The sequence below is a fragment of the Hyla sarda genome, chromosome 1 (assembly GCF_029499605.1).
Source record: "Hyla sarda isolate aHylSar1 chromosome 1, aHylSar1.hap1, whole genome shotgun sequence".
NCBI classification, from domain to species: domain Eukaryota; kingdom Metazoa; phylum Chordata; class Amphibia; order Anura; family Hylidae; genus Hyla; species Hyla sarda.
The window spans coordinates 251898094-251910093 of record NC_079189.1 but is presented as its reverse complement, the minus strand read 5'-3'; the positions used below and the strand labels follow the sequence as shown (position 1 = coordinate 251910093).

General features: G+C 42.2%; 1 protein-coding gene across 7 annotated transcripts in view; it reads left to right on the top strand.

The window, feature by feature from the left end:
- ACSBG2 (acyl-CoA synthetase bubblegum family member 2) overlaps window positions 1-12000 on the top strand; it is a 207103-nt gene that overhangs the window by 189637 nt on the left and 5466 nt on the right. For all 7 annotated transcript variants that reach the window (XM_056570665.1, XM_056570659.1, XM_056570654.1 and 4 more), the window contains 9 exons: window positions 5996-6249; window positions 6631-6719; window positions 8229-8349; window positions 8672-8752; window positions 8973-9122; window positions 9260-9436; window positions 9538-9719; window positions 11352-11585; window positions 11701-11918. In XM_056570665.1, the coding sequence (XP_056426640.1) occupies window positions 5996-6249; window positions 6631-6719; window positions 8229-8349; window positions 8672-8752; window positions 8973-9122; window positions 9260-9436; window positions 9538-9719; window positions 11352-11585; window positions 11701-11918 (1506 nt within the window). The remainder of the gene's footprint in view (window positions 1-5995; window positions 6250-6630; window positions 6720-8228; window positions 8350-8671; window positions 8753-8972; window positions 9123-9259; window positions 9437-9537; window positions 9720-11351; window positions 11586-11700; window positions 11919-12000) is intronic.

The following is a 12000-nucleotide window of genomic DNA, read 5'->3' as shown; positions in this document are numbered from 1 at the left end:
ATCTCATATAGAAAGTAAAACTCCTAGGCAGGAAATTTTAGATTCCTTTCCTGTGATTTCCAAAGCTGCTGACTTCTTAGCAGATTCCTCCGTGGATCTAGCTAGATCCTCTGCTAGGTCCGCAGCATTGTCAAAATTAGCCAGAAGGGCCATCTGGCTTAGATGTTTGAAGGGGATGTTACATCCAAATCAAAGCTCTATTCTATTGTGTGGGTGACCTACTCTTTAGGGGAACAGGAAACCCTTTCTTTTTATCAGAGGCCCAAACAGTTTGATTCATCCCTTAGGGGTAGGGGCAGGGGTAGGTATTCCTTTCAGGGGAACCAAAATAAGAAATTTAGCGTGTCTGGGAGTGGTAAGGGATTCCTTTTTAATCCCAATAGACTCCCGCCCCAAGGATTCCCAACAATGACGCCTTAACTCCAGTAGGGGGACGCCTGTCCGGATTTGCGGAAGCTTGGGTGACAATTTCCTCAAACCCCTGGGTCCTAAATACAATTTCCTCGGGACTCCTCCTGGAGTTCAATGCAATTCCCCCAGACAGGTACTTCCCTACTGGAGTGATGACTGATTCGCTGAAACAATCGGCAATGTGTCTAGAGGTAAAGTCCCTCTTGCAAAAGAGGGTTCTTGTTCCAGTTCCCCATTCAGAAGAAAAGCAGGGATTTTACACTCCCTTCTTTCTAGTGAAAAAACCCTCGGACATTCAGGGTAATCAATCTCAAGGCCCTGAACAAGTTCCTATCCTTCAAAGAATTCTGCATGGAATCAATCAAATCGACTATCTGTCTTCTACTCCCAAATTGTGTGCTATCACATCCCAAACCACTCCTCCCATCAAAAGTTCCCCAGAGGAGCAGTATTCTTAGAGGGGAAATGGGTTCACCTTCAATATACAGCTATACCTTTTCGGGGTATCTCAAGCACCCAGAGTGTTTACAAAGGTGATGGCGGAGACAGTTGCCTTTATCAGAACAAACGACATTCTCATAGTTCCATATCTGGACGACTTTCTTATTGTGGGGAGTTCATAAGATCTGCTTATCCAACAGATAGTCTGTAAGTTCAATCCTCAAATTCCTAGGTTGGAACCTGAACCTAAAAAAAAAATCCTGTCTTGTTCCCTCCAGGACCTGTCAGTTTTTGAGAATATCCCTGAACTCATCTTCTCAAATGTTAACCCTGCCTCCAGCAAAACTATTGCTTCAAGAGAGGATACTAAATCTATTTCTATTCCACACTCCTCCTTGCAGAGAAGCCATGTCGGTCCTGGGTCTCATGACAAGCAGTAAGGTGGGCCCAGTTCAGGTCAAGAGAACTTCAGCTAGAAATCCTTTCCCATTAGAATGGGGAAAAAAATCTTCCTTGAACCAAGGATTCCCTTTGTCTTCCAAAGTGAGACTCTCCCTTAGGTGGTGCTAATTCCGAAAAATCTCTCCAAAGGAGTTCCCTGGTTTCCCCCCTCAGTGGTGAGAATTACAACAAACGCCAGTTCTTTGGGCTGGGGATCTCATGTGAATCACACTCTTCAAGGGGAATGGGATCCACATCTAGTTCCTTCCTCCTCAAATTACAAGAAGCTCTCAGCGGTCTATCAGGCGCTTCTCTGTCTGTCTCAAGTGAAGGAGAAAGATGTGTTTTTAATATATACCGACAACACTACCACAGTAGCATACCTCAAGCAGGGAGGAACAAGATCCAAACAACTCATGGACCTGACATCTCAGATCTTTGGGCAGAGACCCGTGTGGTGTCTATACGGGCAGTACACTGGAAGGGCAAAGAGAATACCATAGCAGATTTTCTCAGCAGAAACAAGATGAGCCAGAAAGAGTGGTCGCTAAATCCAGAAATCTTCAGTATAAGTCACAGATTTGGGGTCTTCTCAGTAGATCTATTTTCTTCAAAACTTAACAAAAAGCTTCCCAGGTTCTACTCTGTAAATCCTCTGGATCATCCATCTGCAGTGGATGCTTTCTCCCAGTCATGGACAAGAGGAATGGGGTACGCTCCCCCCCCCCTTCTGCTTAATCCCAGCAGTCCTTTAAGATTTTACAGGATCATGCTCAAGTCTTGCTCATTGCTCCCTTCTGGCCCAGGAGACCCTGGTTTGCCCTTCTGAGGACTGTGTGCCAACTGGATTCTTCCAGACAGGAAAGATCTCCTCTCGCAGGGCCCAGTTCTGCATCCTCCATACACTCATCTGCATCTCACGGCCTGGATGCTGAAAGGCTAATCCTTAAGGCTTTACTGATTGGGTAATTAGTACTAGGGATCGACCGATATCGTTTTTTTAGGGCCGATACCGATAATCGGTGGAGGTTAGGGCCGATAGCCGATAACTTATACCGGAATATCTGTATAAGTTATCGGCTATTTATCCCCCCGCGACACCGCTGCAGATCATTGATTTAAAGCAGGTGCTTTAAATCAATGCACTGCAGTGGCTTTTGCGGTGCCATAGGCCGCCGCCCCCACCCGCTTCTCTCCCCCTACCTGTCGGGGTGGTCCGGGCCATCCATCCTTCCTGTAGTGTCCGGCGGCATTCCGGGTGGAGGGTGAACCGGTCCGGCTGTACTTCTTCTCCGCTCCGGCCTAGTAACGCAGCATAGACGCCGCTGCGCAGTGACGCCCGTGTGCAGCGACGCACCTGACGTCACGGCGTAGCGGCGTCTATGCAGCGTACTAGGCTGGAGCCTGCCCGGAGTGGAGAAGAGGACCCCGGAGAAGGAAAGCCCGGACCGGTTGACCCTCCACCCGGAATGCCGCCTGACACTACATGAAGGATGGATGGCCCGGACCACCCCCATTACGGGTAAGTTTAATTTTCTTTATGGACTCGGAGGCTGGGGCTCGACCGGTATAGTGGTATGGGCAAAAATCCATACCGTGGGAGAAAAAAAAACGGTATCCGGTTCATACCGGTATACCGCCCAGCACTACGGTGGGGGGTGCGGGCGGTGCATTATCGGCTTATCGGCAAGGTAATTGCCGATACCAATAATGCCCAAAATCGTGATTATTGGCCATACCGATAATCGGTCGATCCCTAATTAGTACCTTACTTGCAAGCAAGAAGGAAATAACTTCAAAAATCTACCTTAAAACTTGGAAAGCTTTTCCTAATTTTGCAGGTGATGGAGTAGATCCCTGTTATTCTTAGTTTTCTTGAGGGCTAGAGTTAAGCCTTAGTCCCAATACTCTCAAGGTTCAAATCTCTGCTCTCAGTTTCTTCCTAAATTCCAAATTGGCTGACATGCCTCTTGAGATTTCTGGTAGGGGCTTCCAGACTTCACCCTTCAACCAGATCCTTAGTTCCTCCATGGGATCGCACTTAAGTTCTAGACGCCCTCATGACCCCTCCATTTGAGCCTCTAGAGTCGGTCTCCATTAAAGTTTAAAAAATCAAGCTAGCTTTTCTCTTGGCAATCACCACAGCGAGAAGGGTGGGGGAATTACATGCCCTTTCAGCCTTTACTCCTTCTACCAAAATTCTCTGACAGTTATGAGAACATTACTGCACTTCTTGCCTAAAGTGGTGTCTGATTTTCACCAAAATCAAGACCTTTATTCTCCCTTCTGTAACAATCCTTCCAATGATAAAGAAAAACTTTTCCATAATCCAGATGTAAGAATATGTATAATCACTTATATTGATTCTACTAAGAGTTTTCGTACATCTGAAAACCTTTTTTCATTTTCCGGCCCTACTAGGGGTAAAGCTGCCTCTAGATCCACTATTAGTAGGTGGATTAAACTCTGGCTTATGATGCAAAAAAAAGAAAACAGGACCCCCCCCCCCCCCTTCTTTCTTTAAAGCTCATTCCACAAGGGCAGTTGCAACATCTTGGGCGGAAAAAGCTGACTATTCCATAGACCAAATTTGTAGGGCAGCTACCTGGTCATCTAGCCATACCTTTCTGAAGCACTACAGGTTGCACCAGTTGCCAATCTGTTTCGGTCGCAAGGTTCTTCAGGCTGCTGTCCCTCCCTAGGTGATTCTATTCTAGTCTACAGGGGTGCTGTCGTGGGTGATAGGGTAAATATGGATTACTTGCCGGTAATCTGTTTTTCGAGAACCCATGACAGCACCCCTCGTATATCCCTCCTTCCCTTTATTTTTTTGGTGCATTTTGTATTGTATTTTTTCTGTGCAAGTTGTTCTACCTCTTGCTCCATAGGAGTACTTTATAATTGAACTGAGGGTGGAGAGGAACGAGGTCCAAATATATATTCAGGTTTCCTGTCCCACGGTGGGAGGTCCTCTCAAGGGGTGTTGTCATGGGTTCTCGAAAAAACAGATTACCGGTAAGTAATCCATATTTCTGGCTCATTTTACTGATTGGGTTCTGAGTGAAACAGAAACAAATGTAATGTGATATTTTTTTTCTTATTTCCTTACTAGTTAAGCTTGGCAGCCTGAAAGAATAGTAAAGGGTAAAATCTTTGCATTTGTGGTCTAAAAGTTTAAGGCTCTGTTAACTCAATGCAACCTGTTGAACTGCGTAATATTGCTTAAAACATCTGCAACAATGAGGGAGATTTATCAAAACCTGTCCAGAGGAAAAGTTGCCCATAGAACCAATCAGATCGCTTCTTTCATTTTGCAGAGGCCTTGTTATTAATGAGAAGCAGTCTGGTTGCTATGGGCAACTTGGCAACTTTTCCTCTGGACAGGTTTTGTTAAATCTCCTCCAATGTGAAAGTACTGCAATGCAGCTGCAACATGTAAACACAGCCTAATGGCAGTGTCACACGTAGCATATCCACAAGTGGATTACGTTGCTACCCATTGAAGTCAGTGGATTAAATTTGTGGATTTATTTGCTGCTGCATATTTTCCTACCCATTCGAGTCAATTTGTAGCAAATTCAGCTGCAGCAAATATGCAGCAGAAGACAACACTTTTGACCCTACCCTTAGTCTGTAATGGATGGTATCTGTCATAGGCATCGTACTGCTGTCATGTCAGTTTATGAACAAATCACTAGACCTTGCTGGTGCAGAGATGCAGTGACCTCAGGAAGCATGCATGGCCTAAGCTTGGAACTGTAAAGATATAATTTGCAGAGCTCCCAAGACTGGCAACTTTTAGTTATTCTCAGGCAGCCCTGACACTAGACGGATTACTTCTTGATTTTAAGTGACATTGATGTGCTGCAGATTAAAAAATCTGCAACACAGTGAAGGATATTTCTCAAAACCTGTGCAGAGAAAGCTGCCCATAGACACCAATCAGGTGTAAAAAGGCCTATGAAAAATGAAAGAAGCAATCTGGTTTGTTGCTATGGGCAACTGGTCAACTTTTCCTCTTCATAGGTTTTGAGAAATCTCTAGCATCTTTAGTCAAGAAAATTTTAGCTGTGGCCTTTAGTCAGAGGTGTACTTAGAAATCATCCCAATGTAAACCTGCATCAGAAGGCAAGAAGTTAATTTGATAGGGGCCCGGTACCCCTAAGATAATTGCCTTATTTTTGTAATTGTTCATTGTACATTAGGCTATGGTCACACCTGTTTTGACCCCTTTGCAGGCTCTGATCCTCTTGAGAATAAATGCCTAATTTTAAACCATTTCTAGCCTCCGTGTGTGTGTGTGTGTGTGTGTGTGTGTGTGTGTGTGGTATTGCAACTCTACTCAATTTACTTCATTGGAATTTTGCTGGAATATCACACACAAACTGAGGACAAGAGTGGCATAGTTTCTGGAAAAAAGGCACCTATGTCTTCATAATTCTGGATAACCCAATTAATGGACAGTTGGATGGAGTTTGACTGCTAGAATGCCCGCCAGTTATGAAAATTGAGATAGCAGGGCATGGAAAAGTGGGGAAACACTGCAGATTTTGTGGCAGTTTTTCATTCAGTATATAGAATAAGAAATAAGGAAGAAAACTGCATTGGTATTTTTCCAAGTGGTGCTGTGTGAACCCCCCCCCCCCCCCCCCCCTGCTGCCTCTTTGAAAACATGTACCGTATATTTCCTCCCACTCCATAGGTGATTCTTTTACTACTTCCTCTACTGACCTGAAGCTGTGGTCAACCCAGAGGGACAGTGCTGTGCAGCTGCGGATGGAAAAGTCTGGTGTGGCCAGTCTTCCTCCAATAACCATTCACCAGATGTTTGAAGAGGCTGTTCAGAAATACGGGGATTATGTTGCTCTTGCATCCACAGAGGGAGATCAATGGGTTAAACTAACATACAAGCAATACTATGAGCAATGTAGATTAGCTGCTAAAGGATTCATTAAGGTAAGATGAATGTAAAAAATTATGTATTTTTAAATTGTTAGACTGCATTCACGCTAAGTTTCGTCCATACGGGGATGGGAAAACCGGGCGCTCCCATATACCACCCAGACCCAGCCCTGATCTCATTGATTTAAGCCGACTGGAGTCAGATAGTGACTCAGGTCAGCTCATTTTTGCCACGTATGCAGTTTTCTGGCCGGACTGAAAACCGTGGTATGCTGCAGTTTTCAATCCGGCCAGAAAACCGGATTCGGGGCAAAAATGATTCACTATCAGACTTCAGTCGGCTCATTCAAATGAGGGAGGTCCCTGTATGGATGAAACAGTGTGAATGCAGCCTTTTAAAACTTTTTTTTTTTTTTTCGTTTTTTTTTTTTAAAGTTGGGTTTGGAGCAATACCATGGAGTGGGCATTCTGGGGTTCAACTCTGCTGAGTGGTTCATAGCTGATATAGGAGCTATACTTGCTGGGTAAGTTTTTTTTATTTCTATTAAACTTGCACTAAGATCTTGGCAATACAAAAAGCACATGAAACTGGGCTGCTAGTTAATGCTTTTTTTTTTTCTTAGCGGTAACTGCTGAATTTTATCAAACCTGGAGTGCATTATCAGGGGTGTGGAAATTTTATTTAAAAAAAAATATTTGTCCACAGGACTAAAACGGAGCAAAATCTACTTGTCCCTCATGACTATCCACTTGTCCGGACCAACTTTTCGCTTTTACACGGTTTTCCTCTTCACCCTATAATAGCCATAACTACCTACTATGATACCTTTTAATTTTTTTAATAACCTATTCGCCGAACCAAAAGATACTATATAATATAATTTTTTTTTATTTATTTATTATATATTGTGTTCTGTTGTGGTATTGTATATAGGAAGAGTGTTGTATAATTTAGCAAATGTGGTGGTTTTCTTTTCTACACATTTTACATTGTGGTTGAGCGAACATGATGTTTTGCTTCTTTAGGGCAGCGTGATTACAGCAATACCAGACTTGTGTAGTTTGTCATGTTTTCCGAATTAAAAAAATAAATTAAAAAAATCGGAACCTTTCTATTTTTTTTTCTGTATACCAGGCTTTATGAGGGCTAATTTATTTTGTGCCATAATCTCTTCGTACAATCATCGCAGTGATACGATGTTTTTTTTTTTTTAACGTTTTTATATAGGAAAAGGGAACTTTTAACATGGAATTTTTCTTTACACTTTATTAGACTTCTAGGAGGAATCATTACATTGAACTCCATTGATCTGTGTGCTCTGCTATCCATTGATAGAGCCTAGTCCAGCCAGGCTCTATAAATGACAGAGCCACAGACACCAGGGAAGCAGAGGTAAGCACTCCGGCGGGGGCGATCCATCCCACTAGCCCACCAGGGAGCATTCACATGTCTCTATTTTTTTTTTTTTTTTTTAGATGCCACTGTCAGCTTTGACAGCGGCAATCTAAAGGGTTAATAGCCAGCCACGGCGATCGGGATCTCCGCATGCTGGCTATTAGTGGCAGCCCCTGGCTCAGGTCTGGCCCTGCTTGCCTGAAGCAACGTTAAGGGCCAGAAAAATTCGCCGGCTCGGTGCCTGGAACTGCATGTCCTGGGTGTCAGGCGATAGGAATTCCACATCCCTGATTATAATATTCTGTGAACCTAGGATATCTGCTTTACATGACTGGCCGATATGTACTGGGGTGCTGGCTCAGCAGCTGAGCTAATCACATGATGGCCACATTTTTCCTTTTTTTTTTTTTAAAACAATAATTTTTAAATGTGATATTGCTGCAAACTGTGTTAACCAACAGAATAATGTTGACATGTTGGTTTTACTTTTTTATAGAACACTAACGTACCATACAAATTGTGGGCTGACGTTACGTAAATACGTGAATTATAGTGGTCAAATAGCAGATGCCAAGGATTCAAGACTGTTGCTGTACGTGCTGATTTTCATATAATGAATTGCATATTTCTATTATAGGGGATTTTCTGTGGGCATCTACACCACAAACTCAGCAGATGCATGTCATTATGTTGCAGAAAACTGTGAGGCTAACATATTGGTGGTAGAAAATCACAAGCAGCTTCAAAAAATTTTACAGGTAAGTTGTCACTGAATAGTTTCCAGCAGCTGCTTTATGTAGTCAATATACAGCCTTCTGAATATTTGTGATTTACATTTAGATAACTTGGACAGCGGCCTCAGCTGGTAAGAGTGTTTCTTGGATTCCTATGGCCTTTAAAATAGTCTTTAGCTCAGTACATGGCACTGTAGCACTAGAAATAAAGTGTGTTTTCCTGATCCTAGGAACCCAATTAACATTGCAATCTAATACTAAAAGTTTAGTAATGCACATCTGTCAGTTTGTCACATCACACTAGTGAGACAAAAAATTTCCATCTTTAAAAGCGGATGTCTTCTAGGTTCAGGACCAGTTGCCTCATTTGAAAGCAATTATACAGTACAAAGAAGAATTAAAAGAGAAGCGACCCAACCTATATACAGTATGTACACAGACCTTACCTGTGGTTTGAGAAGTGCTCATGCCTTAGTCTAAATGCCACTACCCTTAGTAAATGTTTGTTGTGTTTTGGGAATCTGGGGTAAGAATTATTTTTTTTTGTGTATTTTTTTTTTAAATATATTTTTTTTTAAGGTTAGCTTTTACTCCTAACCAGTTAGAATCCACCAAGACAAAGCTATTCACTGTACCTTTCTCTGCAGTGGGCTGAGTTCATGGAGCTGGGAAAGGATGTCCCAGATGTGCAGCTGGACCAATTGATTTCTTCCCAGAAGCCTAACCAGTGCTGCACTCTGATTTACACATCGGGAACTACAGGGCAGCCTAAGGGAGTTATGTTGAGCCATGACAATGTAAGTTCCATATGTTTGACTATGGCATCTATGTGTCCTAGTTGGTAATATCTAGATGGATTGCCCTCGGAGGGCCCAACAGTATTCTGTACGTTTGAGAAACAGTCAATCTAATAAAAATTTGCTTTTTATTTCAGATCACTTGGACAGCCACTGCAGCTGGAAGGACAGTTTGTCTCAGAGAGGCAACTGACCAACAAGAGATAGTCGTCAGTTACTTGCCCCTTAGCCATATTGCTGCACAGATGATAGACATCTGGTTGACTATGAAGCATGGTGGAGCCACTTATTTTGCTCAGCCAGATGCTTTGAAGGTATACTTTCTGTACTGCTTATGAACAGCCTAAAGTGTACATCATTTATGAAGAAAATAACTAGTCATTTTAGTATCAAATATGCAGTTTCTGTTTCTCAGGGGTCATTGGCAAACACCCTAAAAGAAGTAAGACCAACTGCATTTATGGGTGTTCCTAGGGTGTGGGAGAAAATGCAGGAGAAAATGAAGGCTGTAGGAGCCAAATCTTCCACCATCAAACGCAAAGTGGCATCTTGGGCAAAAGGTGTAGGCTTAGAGGCAAACTTGAAGAGGATGAATGGGTAAGACTCTCTATGTAATATTACGCTAGTAGATCCTCATACAGTCATGGCCGTAAATGTTGGCCCACTCTTCCCTTTGCAAACTTCTCCAGGTCTCTCTTATTGGAAGGGCGCCTTTTTCCAACAGCATTTTTAAGATCTCTCCACAGGTGTTCAATGGGATTTAGATCTGGACTCATTGCTGGCTGCTTCAGAACTCTCCAGTGCTTTGTTGCAATCTGCTTTTATTTATTTTTTAATGTATGTTTGGGGTCATTGTCCTGCTGGAAGACCCAAGATCTCAGACACAAACCCAGCTTTCTGACACTGGGCTGTACACTGCGACCCAAAATCCGTTGGTAATCCTCAGATTTCATGATGCCTTGCACAGATTCAAGACACCCAGTGCCAGAAATGGCAAAACATCACTGAACCTCCACCATATTTCGCTGTAGGTACTGTTCTTTTCTTTGTAGGCTCATTCCATTTTCAAAGAACAGTAGAATGATGTGCTTTACCAAAAAGCTCTATCTTGGTCTCTTCTATCCACAAGATGTTTTCCCAGAAAACTTTTGGCTTAATCAAGTTCATTTTGGCAAAACTTAGTCTTGCTTTTATAGGTCTGTCAGCAGTGGGGTCCTCCTGGGTCTCCTGCCATAGTGTTTAATTTCATTTAAATGTCGATGGATAGTTCACACTGATGCTCCCCTGAGCCTGCAGGACAGTTTAAATATCTTTGGAACTTGTTTGGGGCTGCTTATCCACATCCGGACTATCCTGCATTAACCCCTTTTTCATCTATTTTTCTTTTCAGTCCATGCCCAGGGAGATTATCTACAGTGCCATGGGTTGCAAACTTCTTGATGATGTTGCGCACTGTGGATAATGGCAAATCTAGATCTCTGGAGATGGACTTGTAACCTTGAGATTGTTTAAATATTTCCACAATTTTGGTTCTCAAGTCCTCACAGTTGTCTTCTCCTTTCTGTTGTCCATGCTTAGTGTGGCACACAGACTCACAATGCATTGCCCATATTACCCACACCTGTTACTTGCCCCAAGTGAATTTAAAGGAACGTAACATGCTTGAAACAATCTTATTTTTCTACAATTTTGAAAGGGTGCAATTTTTTGTCCAACCCATTTTTGGAGTTTGGTCACATTAGTTCCAATTTGCTTTTTTTCCTCCCTTTTCTGGTTTAGTTCCAATACACAGAAAGGGAATAAAAGTGTATAGCAAAACGTGTTACTGCGATACTTCATTTTCTAGAAAAACTTCAGGGGTGCGAACATTTACGACCATGACTGTAATTGTGGGTTAACATAACTTTTTGGCAATTCAATAAGCATTTGGCATGTGCGTGAATAATCTTTGCACTGTCTCATTATGTTGATTCTTGCGTTGTGGACTGCAAATAAAGATTTAGACATCAACTGAATTGGAGAGCACAAGGTTTATTCATATGGAGTATCGTATAAAGTGGAATCCTGCTTGTGCACGATTAGACCCAGAAGTGGCATTTTTTTCTGCTGTGTGTGTGTGTGTGTGTGTTTTGGAGGGTTTTGTTTTTAAAATATCCAATAAGTGCTTTTGAAAAACTAATCTACAATGGCCCAATGATGTCAAAAGTAACAGTTTCTTTTCTGTTACAGAGCCTCTCCCCAACCAGTAAAGTATCATGTTGCCAAAAAATTGGTGTTTAAAAAAGTGCGCAAAGCTCTTGGCTTAGACCGCTGTACAAAATGCTACACTGGAGCTGCTCCAATTACAAAGGATACTCTAGAATTTTTCCTCAGCCTCAATATTCCTGTATATGAACTTTATGGTATGAGTGAAAGCTCTGGTCCTCACACTATTTCTCTCCCAGATGCCTTCAGAATTACCAGGTATGAGCCATTTGTAATACTAAATAGTTCATTAGAATTATAAAAAAAAAGATTTTTAGAAAATTATACTAGTCAATCTGACTTAATGTGACCTTTCCTTCTCTTGCTTTTATAGTTGTGGAAAAGTAATATCTGGTTGCAAAACAAAAATCTACCAGCCCGATAGTGATGGGAGTGGAGAAATATTATTCTGGGGTCGACATGTCTTTATGGGTTACCTAAACATGGAGGACAAAACACAGGAATCCATAGATGAAGAAGGCTGGCTGCATTCTGGAGACCTTGGCAAACATGATGACAAAGGATTTTTATTCATTACTGGCAGAATTAAAGGTGATTCACATCTGTTTTGTAGACCTTAGAGAATTCTTGTAAAAAAATCCTACCTAAAAAAAAATCCTACCTGTGATAATGA